This window comes from Anomaloglossus baeobatrachus, chromosome 7 (genome assembly GCF_048569485.1).
Source record: "Anomaloglossus baeobatrachus isolate aAnoBae1 chromosome 7, aAnoBae1.hap1, whole genome shotgun sequence".
In the NCBI taxonomy this organism is placed as follows: Eukaryota; Metazoa; Chordata; class Amphibia; order Anura; family Aromobatidae; genus Anomaloglossus; species Anomaloglossus baeobatrachus.
The window spans coordinates 75255667-75273632 of record NC_134359.1 but is presented as its reverse complement, the minus strand read 5'-3'; the positions used below and the strand labels follow the sequence as shown (position 1 = coordinate 75273632).

General features: G+C 49.2%; 1 protein-coding gene across 1 annotated transcript in view; it reads right to left on the bottom strand.

The window, feature by feature from the left end:
- The window catches only part of NUP35 (nucleoporin 35), a 68401-nt gene extending 51946 nt beyond the window's left edge, over positions 1–16455 (bottom strand). Inside the window, exons 1-3 of the mRNA XM_075317422.1 lie at positions 16306–16455; positions 8840–8998; positions 570–697 (exon numbers count right to left, since the gene is read on the bottom strand). Of these exons, the coding sequence (XP_075173537.1) occupies positions 570–697; positions 8840–8998; positions 16306–16333 (315 nt within the window). The 5' untranslated portion in view covers positions 16334–16455. The remainder of the gene's footprint in view (positions 1–569; positions 698–8839; positions 8999–16305) is intronic.
- Positions 16456–17966: the final 1511 nt, after the last annotated feature.

The following is a 17966-nucleotide window of genomic DNA, read 5'->3' as shown; positions in this document are numbered from 1 at the left end:
GCCAGAGGGATCAAATACTTATTTCTCTGCAAAATGCAAATACATTTATATACATTTATACAATGTGATTTTCTGGATTTTATTTTGGATATTCTCTCACTGTTAATATTAACCTACCCTTAAAATTACAGACTGCTCATGTCTGTCAGTGTGCAAACTTACAAAATCAGCAAGGGATCAAATACTTATTTCCTTCACTGTATAGTCCGGAGTGGTGACGATTCCGACAGAAAGCAACCAGGTATTTCTAAACCCGGAAAGCACTTTAAAAGTCCTTGTTACAAAGTAAGTAACGTTAGGAAAGGCTGTAAAATATTATGTAATGATTAAACCACCATACACTGTTTATGCTTTGGTGATCTGTGCCAGTCTTTGATTGGCTGCAGTGGTCATGCCATCAATCATGAGTAGCAGGTACAAATCATCCCCAAAACCACTACAGCCAGTCGCTGGTCTAAGTGGTCATGTGGATGTACAACATGCCAAGGCTCCAGAAAAATAAAAATCTGGCAGGAACCACCAAAACATACAAGTTTATAAAAGTTTAAGTCACTAGAAAGCATTTTTACCAGTTTTCTTGAACTTAAAGGTGTGGATCCAAGACTTGGGCTTAGAAGATCATCATAAATGCTTGCAACAGGGGGCGCTCCACTCTTATCTTTATGAGCTGGAAGCACAGGCTGAGGAGGAGAGCTCCCTATCACACAAAGGGTTATAAAAGTGTAAGTCAAGCTGTATTCTGTCACATTAATATTTATAGGGAAGCACCAAAAAGTACAACAAAAACCTTCCCTACATTCACCACAATAAACAAAAAAGGCAAAATCTTTACTCAAGATCATACAATGAGCTTTTGATGCAGTGTGTAAATGTATTAAAAAAATAAATAAATAATATGTTTTACGGCCCCAGGAAAGTGCATTGGACGAAGGCCGCTTTAACACTGCGTTGTTACCTGTGTTCCCTGGACGAAGCACGTTTAGGTGCGAAACGCGCGTCAGTGTGTTTGTGGGAGGCCGTGGCACTATTACACTTAGGACTATTGGTAAATATAACGTTATATACCTATATGATGATTTAGTAGATACATCCCCTTACTATTATAATTATATGTAGATCATACTCTATTACAGAGAGGGATTGTAGATACAACGTATTTTCCAGACAGAGTAATACAATCTTATATGCAAGTCCATTAATACTAATAACAAGTGCCTGGTGTATCCCATTTATTCCATCAGTCTTCCTTGGGCTGATCCATTTGTGTTATGTATTTTATGTTTAATAAAGATATTTGTTAATTGAACCATATATACACATTGGCTTGCATACAATTTTTTGGTGTGTAAAGGGTTATAAAAGTGTAAGGCTATGTGCCCACGGGGACAGTGTCCTGCTGTTATATCCGCAGGACATTCCGCAGGAGCTCCCAGAAATCCGCAGCATAACTACTGTCTGTTTCCATGCTGCGGATGTATTTGAGAATGTCCTGCGGATATGGTGCGGGCATTCTGCATTGAGGATACAGTACCATGGCTTCGGCACTGCATCCTCAATGCAGAACAAGTGCTGCAGTGATCGGGGCGTTCATATTACTTACCTCCATCATGCAGCACCTCGCTTTCCGACGGCCGGGTCACTGTCAGCGTCTGGTGCACTGTGCTGGAGAAGGTGGGCGGGCCTGCACTAGCTCTGGCTGTCACATGACCGGAGCTCATGCAGGCCCCGCCCACCTCTTCCTTCCTGTACCTGGATCGACCGCGCTCCTGTGCACCAGACGGAGAAAGTGACATTGTTGTCTTCTATCAAGGCAGGTAAGTATAGGGACCCTGCGGAGAAATCCGCAGGAATAATTCCCATGCTGCTGATTTTTCTGCAGGGAAATCCACATTATTTCCGCTGCGTAAAAATCCGCAGCGTGGGCACAGCAGTTCCCAAATGCCATAGAAATGGCTGGGGAGTAGCTGTGCTGCAGATTGTTGAAAAATCCGCGGCAAATTCCGCGCATTTTCCGCAGCGTGGGCACATAGCCCAAGTCAAGCAGTATTCTGTCACATTGATTTTTATAGGGAAGCATTTAATTTACACCAAAAGTACAACAAAGAAACCTTCCCTACATTCACCAAAATAAACAAAAAAGGCAAAATCTATAGTCAAGATCATACAATGAGTTTTTGATGCAGTGTGTAAATGTATTTAAAAAAAAAGAAGGGAATTTTGTTTACTTACCGTAAATTCCTTTTCTTCTAGCTCCAATTGGGAGACCCAGACAGTGGGTGTATAGCTACTGCCTCTGGAGGCCGCACAAAGAACTACACTTAAAAGTGTAAGGCCCCTCCCCTTCTGGCTATACACCCTCCCGTAGGAGTACGGATTCCTCAGTTTTAGTACCAAAGCAAGAAGGAGGAAAGCCAATAACAGTTTCAAAAACAAATTCAACCCGATAACAAGATCGGAGAACTTAAGAAACAACATGAACAACATGTGCACCCGAAAAACGAAACCCTAAGAACAAATAGGGCGGGTGCTGGGTCTCCCAATTGGAGCTAGAAGAAAAGGAATTTACGGTAAGTAAACAAAATTCCCTTCTTTTTCGCTCCTAATTGGGAGACCCAGACAGTGGGACGTCCAAAAGCAGTCCCTGGGTGGGTAAAAAGATACCACATGAACGGGCTGTCAGACAGCCTCTTCCTACAGGTGGGCCACCGCCGCCTGAAGGACCTGTCTACCTAGGCTGGCATCTGCCGAAGCGTAGGTATGCACTTGATAGTGTTTGGTAAACGTGTGCAGACTCGACCAGGTAGCCGCCTGGCACACTTGCTGAGCCGTAGCCTGATGCCGCAATGCCCAGGACGCACCCACGGCTCTGGTAGAATGGGCCTTCAGTCCAGATGGAATCGGAAGCCCAGCAGAACGGTATGTGTGAAGAATTGGTTCCTTGATCCACCGCGCCAGGGTGGATTTGGAAGCTTGCGATCCCTTATGCTGACCAGCGACTAGGACAAAGAGCGCATCAGAACGGCGTAGAGACGCCGTGCGAGAAATGTAAATCCTGAGTGCTCTCACCAGGTCCAACAGATGTAAACCCTTTTCAAATTGGTGAACTGGATGCGGACACAAAGATGGCAAAGTGATATCCTGATTGAGATGAAAGGAAGAAACCACCTTGGGAGAAAACTCTGGAATTGGACGCAGTACTACCTTGTCTTGGTGAAACACCAGGAAGGGAGATTTGCAAGATAACGCCGCTAGCTCGGACACTCTTCGAAGAGACGTGACCGCCACAAGAAAAACTACCTTTTGTGAAAGCCGAGAAAGGGGAACCTCTTTCAAAGGCTCGAAAGGCGGCTTCTGGAGAGCAATGAGAACCTTGTTCAGATCCCAGGGTTCCAATGGCCGTCTGTAAGGAGGAACGATATGACAAACTCCTTGGAGAAACGTGCGTACTTTAGAAAGCTGTGCCAAGCGCTTCTGAAAGAATACGGATAGCGCGGAGACTTGACCCTTAAGAGAGCTAAGCGACAAACCTTTTTCCAACCCAGACTGCAGGAAGGAAAGAAAAATTGGCAATGCAAATGGCCAGGGAGAAAACCCTTGAGCCAAGCACCACGCTAAGAATATCTTCCACGTCCTGTGATAGATCTTAGCTGAGGATGGTTTTCTAGCCTGTCTCATTGTGGCAACAACTTCATGAGATAAACCTGAGGCCGCTAGGATCCAGGACTCAATGGCCACACAGTCAGGTTCAGGGCCGCAGAATTCAGATGGAAAAACGGCCCTTGAGACAGCAAATCTGGACGGTCTGGTAGTGTCCACGGTTGGCCTACCGTGAGATGCCACAGATCCGGGTACCACGACCTTCTTGGCCAATCTGGAGCGACGAGTATGGCTCGATGGCAGTCGGACTTGATTTTCCGGAGAACTCTGGGTAACAATGCTAGAGGTGGGAACACATAGGGGAGTCGGAATTGCGACCAATCCTGAACCAAGGCGTCTGCCGCCAGTGCTCGGTGATCGTGAGACCGTGCCATGAAAACTGGAACCTTGTTGTTGTGCCGTGACGCCATCAGATCGACGTCCGGCGTCCCCCAGCGGCAACAGATCTGCTGAAACACGTCCGGGTGAAGGGACCATTCTCCTGCGTCCATGCCCTGGCGACTGAGAAAGTCTGCTTCCCAGTTTTCCACGCCTGGGATGTGAACTGCGGATATGGTGGACGCTCTGCTTTCCACCCACGTCAAAATCCGCTGGACTTCTTGAAAAGCTTGGCGACTGCGTGTTCCCCCTTGGTGGTTGATGTACGCCACCGCCGTGGAATTGTCCGACTGAATCCGAATCTGCTTGCCTTCCAGCCATTGTTGGAAGGCTCGCAGGGCAAGATAGATTGCTCTGATTTCCAGAACATTGATCTGCAGGGTGGACTCTTCCTGAGTCCACGTCCCCTGAGCCCTGTGGTGGAGAAACACCGCTCCCCACCCTGATAGGCTCGCATCCGTCGTGACCACTGCCCAGGACGGGGGAAGGAACGACTTTCCCTGTGACAATGAGGTGGGGAGAAGCCACCAACTCAGAGAGTCCTTGGCAGTCTGAGAGAGGGAGACAGTCCTGTCGAGGGACGTCGATTTCCCATCCCATTGGCGTAGAATGTCCCATTGTAGAGGGCGCAGATGAAACTGCGCGAACGGGACTGCCTCCATTGCTGCTACCATCTTTCCTAGGAAATGCATGAGGCGCCTCAGTGAGTGCGACTGGCTCTGAAGGAGAGATTGCACTCCAGTCCGTAGCGAGCACTGCTTGTCCAGTGGAAGCTTCACTATCGCTGAGAGAGTATGAAACTCCATGCCAAGATAAGTCAGAGATTGGGTCGGGGTTAGATGAGACTTTGGAAAGTTGATAATCCACCCGAAACTCTGGAGAGTGTCTAGTGCCACCTTCAGACTGTGCTGGCATGCCTCTTGAGAGGGTGCCTTTATAAGCAGGTCGTCTAGATACGGGATGACCGAGTGACCCTGCGAGTGCAGAACAGCTACTACTGCTGCCATGACTTTGGTGAAGACCCGGGGGGCTGTTGCCAGACCGAAAGGTAACGCTACGAACTGCAGGTGTTCGTCGTGTATGACGAAGCGTAGGAAACGCTGATGCTCTGGTGCAATCGGCCTGTGGAGATACGCATCTTTGATATCTATTGATGCTAGAAAATCTCCTTGAGACATTGAGGCTATGACGGAGCGTAGGGATTCCATCCGGAACCTCCTGACTTTTACGTGTCTGTTGAGCAACTTTAGATCCAGGACGGGTCGATACGATCCGTCCTTTTTTGGGACCACAAACAGATTGGAGTAAAAACCGTGACCTTGTTCCTGAAGAGGGACGGAGGTCACCACTCCTTCCGCCTTTAGAGCGGCCACCGCCTGCAACAGAGCATCGGCTCGGTCTGGTGGTGGAGAAGTTCTGAAGAAACGAGTTGGCGGACGAGAACTGAACTCTATCCTGTACCCGTGAGACAGAATATCCCTCACCCAACGGTCTTTGACGCGTGACAGCCAAATGTCGCCAAAGTGGGAAAGCCTCCCACCGACCGCGGGTGTGGGAATCGGAGACTGCAAGTCAGGAGGACGCCGTCTTGGCAACGGTTCCTCCGGCTGTCCTTTTTGGGCGTGACTGAGACCTCCAAGAATCTGAGCGTCTCTGGTCTTTTTGAGTCTTTTTTGACGAGGCGAATTGGGACCTGCCCGGTCCTCGAAAGGACCGATAACCAGACTGACCCTTCCTCTGTTGGGGTTTGTTTTGTCTGTGTTGCGGTAAGGATGAGTCCTTACCCTTGGAGTGTTTGATGATTTCATCCAAACGCTCTCCAAACAATCGGTCACGAGAAAAAGGCAAATTGGTTAAGCACTTCTTGGAATGAGAATCTGCTTTCCAATGTCTCAACCACAGGGCCCTACGCAAAACAACGGAGTTGGCTGACGCCACTGCCGTGCGGCTTGTAGCGTCAAGAACAGCATTAATCGCGTACGACGCGAATGCCGCCATTTGCGAGGTCAATGGTGCTACCTGCGGGGCAAATGCACGTGTGACTGAGTCGACTTGCACAAGCCCGGCTGAGATAGCTTGGAGTGCCCATACGGCCGCAAAAGATGGCGCTAATGACGCTCCAATCGCTTCATAGATGGATTTCAGCCAGAGCTCCATCTGCCTGTCAGTGGCATCTTTAAGTGCCGCTCCATCTTCAACTGCAACCAAGGATCTAGCTGCAAGCCTGGAAATTGGAGGATCCACTTTTGGACACTGGGTCCAACCCTTGACCACCTCAGGGGGAAAAGGATAGCGTGTATCTTTAAGCCGTTTAGAAAAACGCCTTTCAGGATAAGCGTGGGGTTTCTGGATTGCGTCTCTAAAGTCAGCGTGGTCCAGAAAAGTGCTTAATGTACGCTTAGGGTATCTGAAATGGATTCTCTCGTGCTGCGAAGCTGACTCCTCTACAAGAGGAGCTGGTGGGGAAATATTTAACATCTTATTGATGTTAAATATAAGATCATTAACTATGGCGTCACCATCTGGTGTATCTAGATTGAGAGCGGTCCCAGGATCAGAATCCTGATCAGTTACGTCCGCCTCATCACCCATAGATTCATCTCGCTGGGATCCTGACCATTGAGATGAATGGGAAGGCCCGTCATAGCGAGCCCGCTTAGGCTGCCCGGGGCCATCGTCCGAGTCAGAGTCTTCACCCTGAGGTGTATGTGCCCGTCCCGGAGCTTGGAGGTAACTCAGCTGAGGGGGACCAGGGGGCAATGATTGCACAGTGTCCGTGGCCTGAAGTACAGGCCTAGCTCGCAGTGTGTCAAGAATTTGTGACATAGTGAGAGACATTCTGTCAGCAAAAGCTGCAAACTCAGTTCCTGTCACTTGGACAGCATTCACAGGTGGTACACCCTGGGTCACGTCCAGCAGAGGTCCCGACTGTGCAAGCGCCGCAGGGGCCGAGCACTGCACACAATGGGGGTCCGTGGAGCCTGCCGGTAGAAAAGCCCCACATGCGGTGCAGGAAGCATATAATGTCTGTGCCTTGGCACCCTTACGTTTTACGGACGACATGCTGCTGGCTCTCTGCAATGTGAGAGAGTCTATAGCCAAAGGGCGACCAGCGCTATGCAATACAAAGTATTTGTAGAAACAAAATACTAAGAATACTACTGGCACAAGAGGGGGTGAGCCCTGAGGGCTGCTTACCGCCCGCTGAATAGCGGGTAAGAGGCGCAGAATTCCTTGTCTGGGTCTCCCCGGCTCCCCTCTGCAGCTCAGCGTGTCAGCAGGAATGGCTGCCGGCGTCTGTGGAGAGGGGCGGTCCGTGGGAGTTCCTAAACAAAAGTGCGGGAAACAGTGTCCCCTCTGTGCCGATTGTGAGGGCTGGAGTATGTAAAAACGACTCCAGCCCTCGGCGCTGATGCACTGACCAGCGTCCCGCCCCTCTCCTGACTGGCAGGTCTGGGGGCGGGAACGAACGGAAGCAGGCCGCAAAAGCCGGGGACTCGAGTTATCAGCGCGGCCGCCGTAAAAGCGCGGCCCGCGCTGAAGTCCCCGGCGCACCACAAGTGCCAGCCGCGCCGCAGTCCCAGCGGCCGGCGCGACCGATTCCCAGAAGTGTGCCTGCTTCAGCAGAGCTGAATGAGGCCATGGCACAAGCGCCGCAGCGCTGATGTCCCCCGGCGCACTACAACACCCAGCATGCTGCGGTGTGAGCGCCAAATGCACGGGGACACAGAGTACCTTGAGGAAGCAGGGCCATGTCCCTGATGTACTCCGCTCCATCCAGCATCTTCTCCAGGGGCTGTAGATGGAGCACGGTCTCAGTGCCTGGAGACCAGTAAATCCCACTTCACCCAGAGCCCTGTAAAAAGGGATGGGGAAGGAATCAGCATGTGGGCTCCTGCCGCCGTACCCGCAATGGGTACCTCAACCTTACAAACACCTCCGACATACAGTGGGGTGAGAAGGGAGCATGCTGGGAGCCCTGTATGGGCCCTCTTTTCTTCCATCCGACATAGTCAGCAGCTGCTGCTGACTAAAAACAATGGAGCTATGCGTGCGTGTCTGACCTCCTGCGCACAAAGCTAAAACTGAGGAATCCGTACTCCTACGGGAGGGTGTATAGCCAGAAGGGGAGGGGCCTTACACTTTTAAGTGTAGTTCTTTGTGCGGCCTCCAGAGGCAGTAGCTATACACCCACTGTCTGGGTCTCCCAATTAGGAGCGAAAAAGAAAAAATGTTTTACGGCTCCAGGAAAGTGCATGGGACTAAAGCCGCTTTAGCACTGCGTTGTTACCCATGTTCACTGGTCCTGTCGGAGCATCTGTCCGACACCCCCCCCCCCCAACCCGCAAAACGAGTTTCGGACGCATGCGCCGATGGGGCCATTGACTATAATGGTGCAGGTGGAGTCACCGGTGTGCTCTGTCTCGCACCATTTTGGGAGTATACACTTTGTGGAGGCGGACCCCCAGACGTAAGTCTGTGTCCGGGTAGATGCAAGTCAGAGGCTGCATCAGGGTTCATCCATTGGAGGAGTTGTATTCACCTGGCACAACCACTGAAGGCAAGCCCTGATAATATATGTGGATCTCCTTTGTTACCAGTATCTACTCGGCCCTTGTTTGCTACTTTTGTTATTTTTTTCTAGCTCTACAAAAAAAAAAAAAAAAAATGAAAGTAAAACTAATTGATGCAGAAAATCAGCAACACAAAAAAAAAAAAGCCAAATCCTCATTGTGGGAATGTAGTCTAAGCCTCCCATGTAAGAAGTAATACGTCCATGTTAGTCCAATAGTAATTACACTACCTCCTATCAATGGCGATCGCAGATCCATAATGCCGACTGATGGACGCAGCTGTGGAGTGACAGGGGTTGGGATATCACCCATCAGAAAGCCGGGCAGGAACTGGGCACCACCACCAGGCTTCGGAGAGGTTGGTGAGCCCAGCGTCATTGGTTCACCACCTGTAAATAGAGAAATAATGGAAAGTGAAATTACATTCATACTTTTGCTGCCATAACCACCACTGAGTGCCACAACCAAGGGTGAGAAATCTTCAGAAAGTTGCGTCCGTTTGGTCCCCGCTGCCCACCTCCTGGTGCTCCCAGCTGCTGGATTACTGCCACCACTACCTTAAGATATGTGGCTACAACGTGCCAGAAACCAGACGTGTGCGAGTGACAAAAAATAAAAAACACATTCACAACAGATTTTGCAACAATTGCAGAATGCTAGACTTTTCGCAATAGCAAGTTTCTGCCTCCATGATACATTCCAGTCACTCCCATTTTGCGCTAGAAAACGCATGGTGCGCTTACTACGGAGGTTGGCAAAAACCTACATTTGTCTATAAATGACTATGGGGACAGTAATTTCACTTAATGAATATGTCACCAGGTTTTTCCACTTTATCTGAGCAAAATAATGTAGGGGCAGAGATCCCGATTCCAGCGATGTGTCCCTCACTGGGCTGCTTTGCGTAGTTTTGATAAAATCACTGTTTAGTCAGCAGTAGATCATCATTACAGGACTACTTGGCGTGCTACCATGTAGTCCAGCATATTCATAAGCTCTTTATACCTGCAGCAGAAAAAAACATGGATTTTATCAAAATGACATGAAATAGCTCAGTAAGTGACATCGCTGGAATCACGGTCTCTTTCTCTACATTATGCTGCACTCAGATGAGGCAGCAAAAGCCTTTTGACAGATTCCCTTTAAATTGCTGATAGCAGAATATGAATTCAAAGCTTCAGAGAAGCTGTATGGACCAAGGAAAACAAGACTGGAGATGTTCATCAACTTCTATAGGAGGGTTTTCTAGCCGTGCTTAGTGAACTGTGCAGGAAGGGAGAGGTGGTGAGATGTGACCATCACCTATTGTGAGTAATTAATCCGGTACTATTGATATAAATGTGTCACCTTTCATTGTAATCCTGTCTGTGATGATAATGAGACTGCTGAGAAGTGAACTCTACAGAATAGGAGGTATCAGCCTATTATAAGGCTCGCTGATCTGATTGCACGATGTCAGGAATTTCTTTAATATTGAAAGTGACCTGAATAAAACAAAAAGGAATTTAAAAAAATCCTTACAATACGTTTATCGTCAGCAGTGTTGCTGAGCCCAGTGATTAGCTGCAGCGGAGAGCCAGCGGTTGAGCAGGGCTTGGTGAATATAGCTGATTTTATTAATTTTTATCTACAGCAAGCACATGAAAAAAGAAAAACAAACAAAATTGATGGAAAATCCCCTTAAAAAGGGAATCTGTCACCCTTGAGGGTTTTTTTAGTTACTATGCGCATATAGGTGGCAGAAGTGAAATTAGCCATTGTATTCCTCCCAGATAAGGGGGTCATTTGGCAAGAATCCTCTTATGGCTATATGCGCACGCTGCAGTTTTTTTCTGCAACCAAAACTGCACCTTGTCACAGAGCCTGGAAATGTAAAAAAAAAAAAAAAAACACCCACACTTGTAATGATTGTGCATTTTTATCAATTCTGATTTCATGTATGTTACTATAGAAAGTGACAAAAAGCAAGAAGATTGAACAGGCTGCTTTTTTTGTCAGAAGCTTGTGACAAGTAAACTGCAGACCAAAAAAAAAACTGCACTGTGCGCACAACAAATCTGATTTCTCATGGACTTTGCTGGGAAGTCAAAAGTGAGAACTTCCTGACAAAGCTGCACCAATAGAAAAAAAAAAACAAAAAAAAAACAAACGCAAAACAAACTGCAGCGTATGCAAATAGCCTTAAGGGTGCTTTACACGCTGCGACAACGCTAATGATATATCCTTGGGGTCACGTAGTTAGTGACGCACATCCGGCGTCGTTAACGACATCGCAGCGTGTGACACCAAGGAGCGACGATCAACGAGCGCAAAAACGTCAAAAAAACGTTGAAAGTTGACACATCGCTGCTTTCCATAATATCGTTGGTGGGGCATGCCGCTGGTTGTTCGGCAACGGCATCACACATCGCTGTGTGTGACGCTGCAGGAACAATGAACCTCTCCTTAGCTGCGTCCACCGGCAATGAGGAAGGAAGGAGGTGGACGGCATGTTCCGGCCACTCATCTCCGCCCCTCTGCTTCTATTGGGCAGCCGCTTAGTGACTTCGCTGTGACGCCACACGCACCTCCCCCTTGAAGGAGGGATCGTTCGGCGGTCACAGCGACGTCGCTGAAAAGGTATGTGTGTGACGCTGCCATAGCGATAATGTTCGCACGTGTGTTCAAATCGCTGCAGAAATTTCTGCAGGGACAGAACGCAACGTGCGCACATAGCCTAAGGCTATGTGCCCACGCTGCAGATTTACTGCGAATTTTGCCGCGGATTAACCGCGGATTTTCCGAAAATCTGCAGCAGCGGCACTTCCAAGCCATTTCAATGGCATTTTGGAAATGCTGTGTCCATGCTGCGGATTTTTCCGCGGCGGATTTGCCGCGGATTTTGATCCGGAAAAATCTGCAGCATGTCAATTATTGTTGCGGATTTTGGTGCGGATTTTGGGTATAGAATGGGGGGAAAAAAAAAAAATCCGCATCAAAATCCACGGCAAATATAAGGTGCGGATTTGCCGCGAAAGTCGCGGATTTTCATGCAGAAAAATCCGCAGGTACATTCTACCGTGGACACATAGCCTAAGGGTCTTCAAGAGTGGAATGCCAGAAAGTAATTGCACTTGTAAACAGCAGAAGTCATTGTCAGGTGTAATTGATGTTCAAGGCCACACGACAAGTTGAGACAATGACATTTTGGGGGGGGGGGGTGTATACCATCCACTGTTATTGGCTTTTGTATCAATGAATTGTTTGAAATTAGGAAATCACCATTGGTGCTTCTACTTAGAAGGGAACCATTGAGGATTTTCATATACACGCTAAAGCCAGTGCTATACTTATTTATTTATTATTATTATTTATTATTATAGCGCCATTTATTCCATGGCGCTTTACAAGTGAAAGAGGGTATACGTACAACAATCATTAACAGTACAAGACAGACTGGTATAGGAGGAGAGAGGACCCTGCCCGCGAGGGCTCACAGTCTACAGGGAATGGGTGATGGTACAATAGGTAAGGACAGAGCTGGTTGCGCAGTGGTCTACTGGGCTGAAGGCTATTGTAGGTTGTAGGCTTGTTGGAAGAGGTGGGTCTTGAGGTTCCTCTTGAAGCTTTCCACGGTCGTGGAGAGTCTGATGTGCTGAGGTAGAGCGTTCCAGAGTATGGGGGATGCACGGGAGAAATCTTGTACACGATTGTGGGAAGAGGAGATAAGAGAGGAGCAGAGAAGGAGATCTTGTGAGGATCTAAGGTTGCGTGCAGGTAGGTACCGGGAGACTAGGTCACAGATGTAGGGAGGAGACAGGTTGTGCATGGCTTTGTATGTCATGGTTAATGTTTTGAACTGGAGTCGTTGGGCGATGGGAAGCCAGTGAAGGGATTGGCAGAGTGGCGAGGCTGGGGAGTAGCGAGGGGAGAGGTGGATTAAGCGGGCTGCAGAGTTTAGGATAGATTGGAGGGGTGCAAGAGTGTTGGAAGGGAGGCCAGAGAGCAGGAGGTTGCAGTAGTCGAGGCGGGAGATGATGAGGGCATGCACTAATGTTTTTGCAGATTCTTGGTTAAGAAAAGCACGGATCCGGGAGATATTTTTGAGTTGTAATCGGCATGAGGTGAAGAGGGCTTGGATGTGTGGCTTGAAGGATAGAGCAGAGTCGAGGGTCACTCCAAGGCAACGAGCTTGTGAGACTGGGGAGAGTGAGCAACCATCAAGTGTGATGGAAAGGCTTGTTGGAGGAGATGAGTGAGGAGGAGGAAAGACAATAAACTCTGTTTTGTCCATGTTAAGTTTTAGGAATCGCGCCGAGAAGAAGGATGAAATAGCAGACAGACATTGTGGAATTTTGGTTAGTAGGGAGGTAATGTCAGGTCCAGAGAGGTAGATCTGTGTGTCATCGGCATAGAGATGATACTGGAAGCCGTGGGACTCTATGAGCTGTCCCAAGCCGAAGGTATAGATGGAGAACAGCAGGGGTCCAAGAACTGAGCCTTGGGGGACACCGACAGATAGGGGGCGAGATGAGGAAGTGGTGTGAGAATGGGAGACGCTGAAAGTTCGGTCGGTTAGGTATGAGGAGATCCAGGATAGGGCCAAGTCTGTGATGCCCAGAGATGAGAGAATCTGTAGTATACTGGCACTATCAGGCTGTTTCTACACATACCTGTAGTGATCAGATCGGATGTATAGGTTTTGATATCCAAGAAAGGACAGTTTATAAAATCGGCAGCTTCTTGGGTGACAGCAGTTGAGGATCAGATAATATCGGGGGGGGGCCTCAGTTATCCCCGCCCCGTTAGAATTAGCATAACTATCATACAAAATTATTCACTTTTTCCCTTGCGGGATCTGTGTGAGGTCATACCCATGTGACCAGAAGGGGTGGGGTCTCAGCCAACAGAAAAATGTTGCTTTGTGGTATCAGCTTTGTTGGCTAAGGGCCACCCCTTCTGGTCACATGAGTATGACGTCACCACAGGATTTGCAATGGAAAAAGTGAATCGCTTGTATAATACTTATGCTAATTCTAACAGGGGGAGGGGATAACTATGAATACCCCCCCCCCAGATATTATCTGATCCTCAGCTGCTGTCACTCAAGAAGCTGATGATTTTATAAGCTTTACTTTCTTGGATTTCAAAACCTAAACATCCGAGCTGACCACTACATTATGTATAGAATCAGCCCGATAGTGCCAGTATAGCACTGGCTTTAGCTTATATACGAAAATCCTGGTGATTGGTCCTCTTTAAATGCCTGACTTTCATAATAAATATCATTGTAACGTAAACTTTTTACAGTCACCAGAAAGCATCCCTAACATTTTGAGAGTAGTATAACTCGCCCAAGGATCGCACCACAATGCTGGGATTTGGCCAGTGGTCCTCCCAAAGAGCTGCATAGAGATACACGCTGTCCTGCTCAGGACAGGAGAGCTGCCGGCCATGCTATGCATTGTTGTGTGATTCACGGTGGTTAGCTTTCCAGTCTTGTAGCGCTGGGGTCCTGGGTTCAAATCCCAGCAAGGACGACCTCTACAAAGAGATTGTTATGTTCTCTCCGAGTTTGTGTGGGATTCCTCCCACGCTCCAAAGACCTACTGATAGGGACCTTAGACTATGATCCCCAATGGCGACAGTGATGGAATAATTATTCCTGCCAGATTCTTCCCTCAAAACAGAACCAGATAACTTTATAAAATTAAAAGAAAAAAAAAAAAAAAAAAAAAAAAAAACACACACACACACCCACACACACACACACACACACACACACACACACACACCTCTCCCAGACAAATAGCTTGAGTCTCCCAGTTGGAAGTGACTGGCGGTGCAGGTTTAATATCCTCAGCATGTCGATAGTTTAGGCAGACTTCATGCCTTGGAATGCACGGGGTGAAATTCAACAAAAGGAGATGTAAATTAAGCAAATTTTGGGTCACAAACGCTGTTGATAATCATGGGACATTTGCAGACTGTATCTACCCTCATGTCTCTGCAGCCACTACTGGCCTCAGCGATTCATCCAGGAGGGCGGCATGGCGACTCCGTGGCCAGCACCGTATGGCGACTCCGTGGCCAGCACCGTATGGCGACTCCGTGGCCAGCACCGTATGGCGACTCCGTGGCCAGCACCGTATGGCGACTCCGTGGCCAGCACCGTATGGCGACTCCGTGGCCAGCACCGTATGGCGACTCCGTGGCCAGCACCGTATGGCGACTCCGTGGCCAGCACCGTATGGCGACTCCGTGGCCAGCACCGTATGGCGACTCCGTGGCCAGCACCGTATGGCGACTCCGTGGCCAGCACCGTATGGCGACTCCGTGGCCAGCACCGTATGGCGACTCCGTGGCCAGCACCGTATGGCGACTCCGTGGCCAGCACCGTATGGCGACTCCGTGGCCAGCACCGTATGGCGACTCCGTGGCCAGCACCGTATGGCGACTCCGTGGCCAGCACCGTATGGCGACTCCGTGGCCAGCACCGTATGGCGACTCCGTGGCCAGCACCGTATGGCGACTCCGTGGCCAGCACCGTATGGCGACTCCGTGGCCAGCACCGTATGGCGACTCCGTGGCCAGCACCGTATGGCGACTCCGTGGCCAGCACCGTATGGCGACTCCGTGGCCAGCACCGTATGGCGACTCCGTGGCCAGCACCGTATGGCGACTCCGTGGCCAGCACCGTATGGCGACTCCGTGGCCAGCACCGTATGGCGACTCCGTGGCCAGCACCGTATGGCGACTCCGTGGCCAGCACCGTATGGCGACTCCGTGGCCAGCACCGTATGGCGACTCCGTGGCCAGCACCGTATGGCGACTCCGTGGCCAGCACCGTATGGCGACTCCGTGGCCAGCACCGTATGGCGACTCCGTGGCCAGCACCGTATGGCGACTCCGTGGCCAGCACCGTATGGCGACTCCGTGGCCAGCACCGTAGTCTTGCAGCGCTGGGGTCCTGGGTTCAAATCTCACCAAGGACACCATCTGCAAGGAGTCTATGTTCTCCCCGTGTTTGCGGGATGTTCCTCCGGGTTCTCTAGTTTCCTCCCACACTCCAAAGACAGTGATAGGGAATTTAGATTGTGAGCCCCAATGGGGACAGTGTTGCCAATGTATGTAAAGCGCTGGGGAATTAATGGCGCTATATAAATGATTATTATATTATTATCTAGGTGCCTCATTTCCTTTGGAGTAATCTGCAGACTATATTTGGTGGAAGCCGCAGCAGAAAGACATTGGATTTCTGCTGCAGATTTGCAGTTTGAGCGGTCACAAGGCCGCCACGGAATAAACCACGTTTGATGGTAACTTGCCAGCATCCACCGCACTATAGGGCGAGCTATGGAGTCACATTAGAGTCACAAGCACAAGGGGTGATTGACAAGATGAATTCTGCATGAAGAGAAACCTGTGAGCGCCTCCTAGGGGTGAGGGATGCAGTCAGATATAGGACATGTGAGATGCTTTACGGCAGCAGCACGTGGGCTGTTTATGGCAGCCTGTACCCTGTAATTGGATGGAGCAGTGATACTACAGCGCTGAGTACACAGACCGCCATCACCAGCAGCTCCATACAGGAGGCAGCTCCATACTACACACCCGCTTACTACAGCATGCAGCAATGACATTCTGTAAAGTCTGTCCGTTTCCAGCTTCCGTAGCCCACTGCTATGGCGCTAAAAGGGTGTCGGGCTCTACTCACCCAGCGACTCCAGAGACAAAGTGGACATGACAGGAGCAGCCACAAGACTGACTTCCAGCGTGGATTTCAAATAATACCACGGCTGAGCGCCGGGAAACCCTGACTGCGTCACTTCCTCCGGAAGTCATTTTCTTTTCTTTGTTAGTAGCGCCATCTAGCGGTGAGCGGTGGTAGAGCACTAGATGTTGTAATGGACACCCGGCGCCTGCGCTGCAGAACAGCACGTTTACGTCATTCCTCTCCTCGGTCACCATGGAGACAGCTGAGCCATCACTGTGGTTAGTAGTAAGCAGCAATCTAGAGCACAAGTGTCTGCAGCCGTGTGCTCTGTGCCGCCATGTTGTTGTAGACTGGATCCAGTTAGGCGATTTTGTAGGGTTCGTTTCATTTTTTTGATCTGTTCTGTTCACAGTACAGTGGGTGCACCTGGGGTCCTCCAGCAGCGTCTACTCTGGGGGCACTGTGTGTAGTATGGTGCACTGGCAGTAGGACCCCTGTGCGGCTCTCAGGTGTCAGAGACCCAGTGGACCCTCTTTCAGTTTTTCCTTCTTTCTTTCTGCAACTTTATTATTTTTTTATTTATAAAGATGTATCAGGATTTGTATTTTTATGACAATCTGTAGTTTTTATCATTTCCACTTTGGTGTCTGTGAGATTTTCTGATATCTATTTTTCTGTCCCTTTTTCAGAGGAAGTATGAACAAAAAAAACGCACGTCCTTATGTGAACGCGGTGCTTCTATTCAGCATAAAAAAAGCGTTTCTTTGCAGGAAAAAAGCTGCTTAAAAAAGTGCTTTTATTCATACGTTATTGCTTTTTTCATGCTTTTTTACATGCTTTATTTCGTGTTTTTATATTTGGCATGGCAATCGCAGGGGATCAGGTGCTGTACCCCCACGGTCGCCGAGCTGATGTTACAGCCAGGGTCCGGCTCTCTCTGCTCAGAGTGGTCCCCGCACCACTCCCGGCAATTTAACCCCCTGAATGCTGTGACCAGTGTGATTGCAGCAGTCAGAAGGCAGGGAGAGGGATCACTTACTACTCCCTGGCAGATCGGGTCCCTGAAAAGTGATCACGGGGTCCCGATCACTACCATAGTAATCCTGGGTCATCACCATGACGACCCAGGCTTACTGAACTATGGCTCGCCTCATAGACCAGGGCACTTACATGACTGGATTTCCCTCCAGCAAAGTCCCGGGGTAAAGACTGCAAGGCCTAGGTGCAGGAAATCCCGGTGACGTTCATGCCGGTGGATGTGCAGGAAACCCTGGTGATCCAGGGTCACACATCAGTGTGCGGCTGTGTGACAGCCGTGCTGCCGGCAGAAAATAGACATGTTGCCGTGTGACACACAGGGTCACACATGTGCTCCACACGGACGCACGGTCCATGTCAAAACATGAAAGTGGCGCAGACCCATTGATTTTAATGTCTATGTCTCCAATCTATGTGAAAACGGACGTCACATGTACCAGAGACACGGATGTGTGAAGGAGGCCTAAAACAAAGAAGGCAGACTTTGTACTTCAGTTTTCCACTAACACTCACCGATGTATGAATGCACCAAAATGTTTTTACAAATTCGCACTTCACTGTATGGAATAAATATTATGATTAAATATGATATCACTTCCTTCCATTGCCGTCCTCCAGACCAG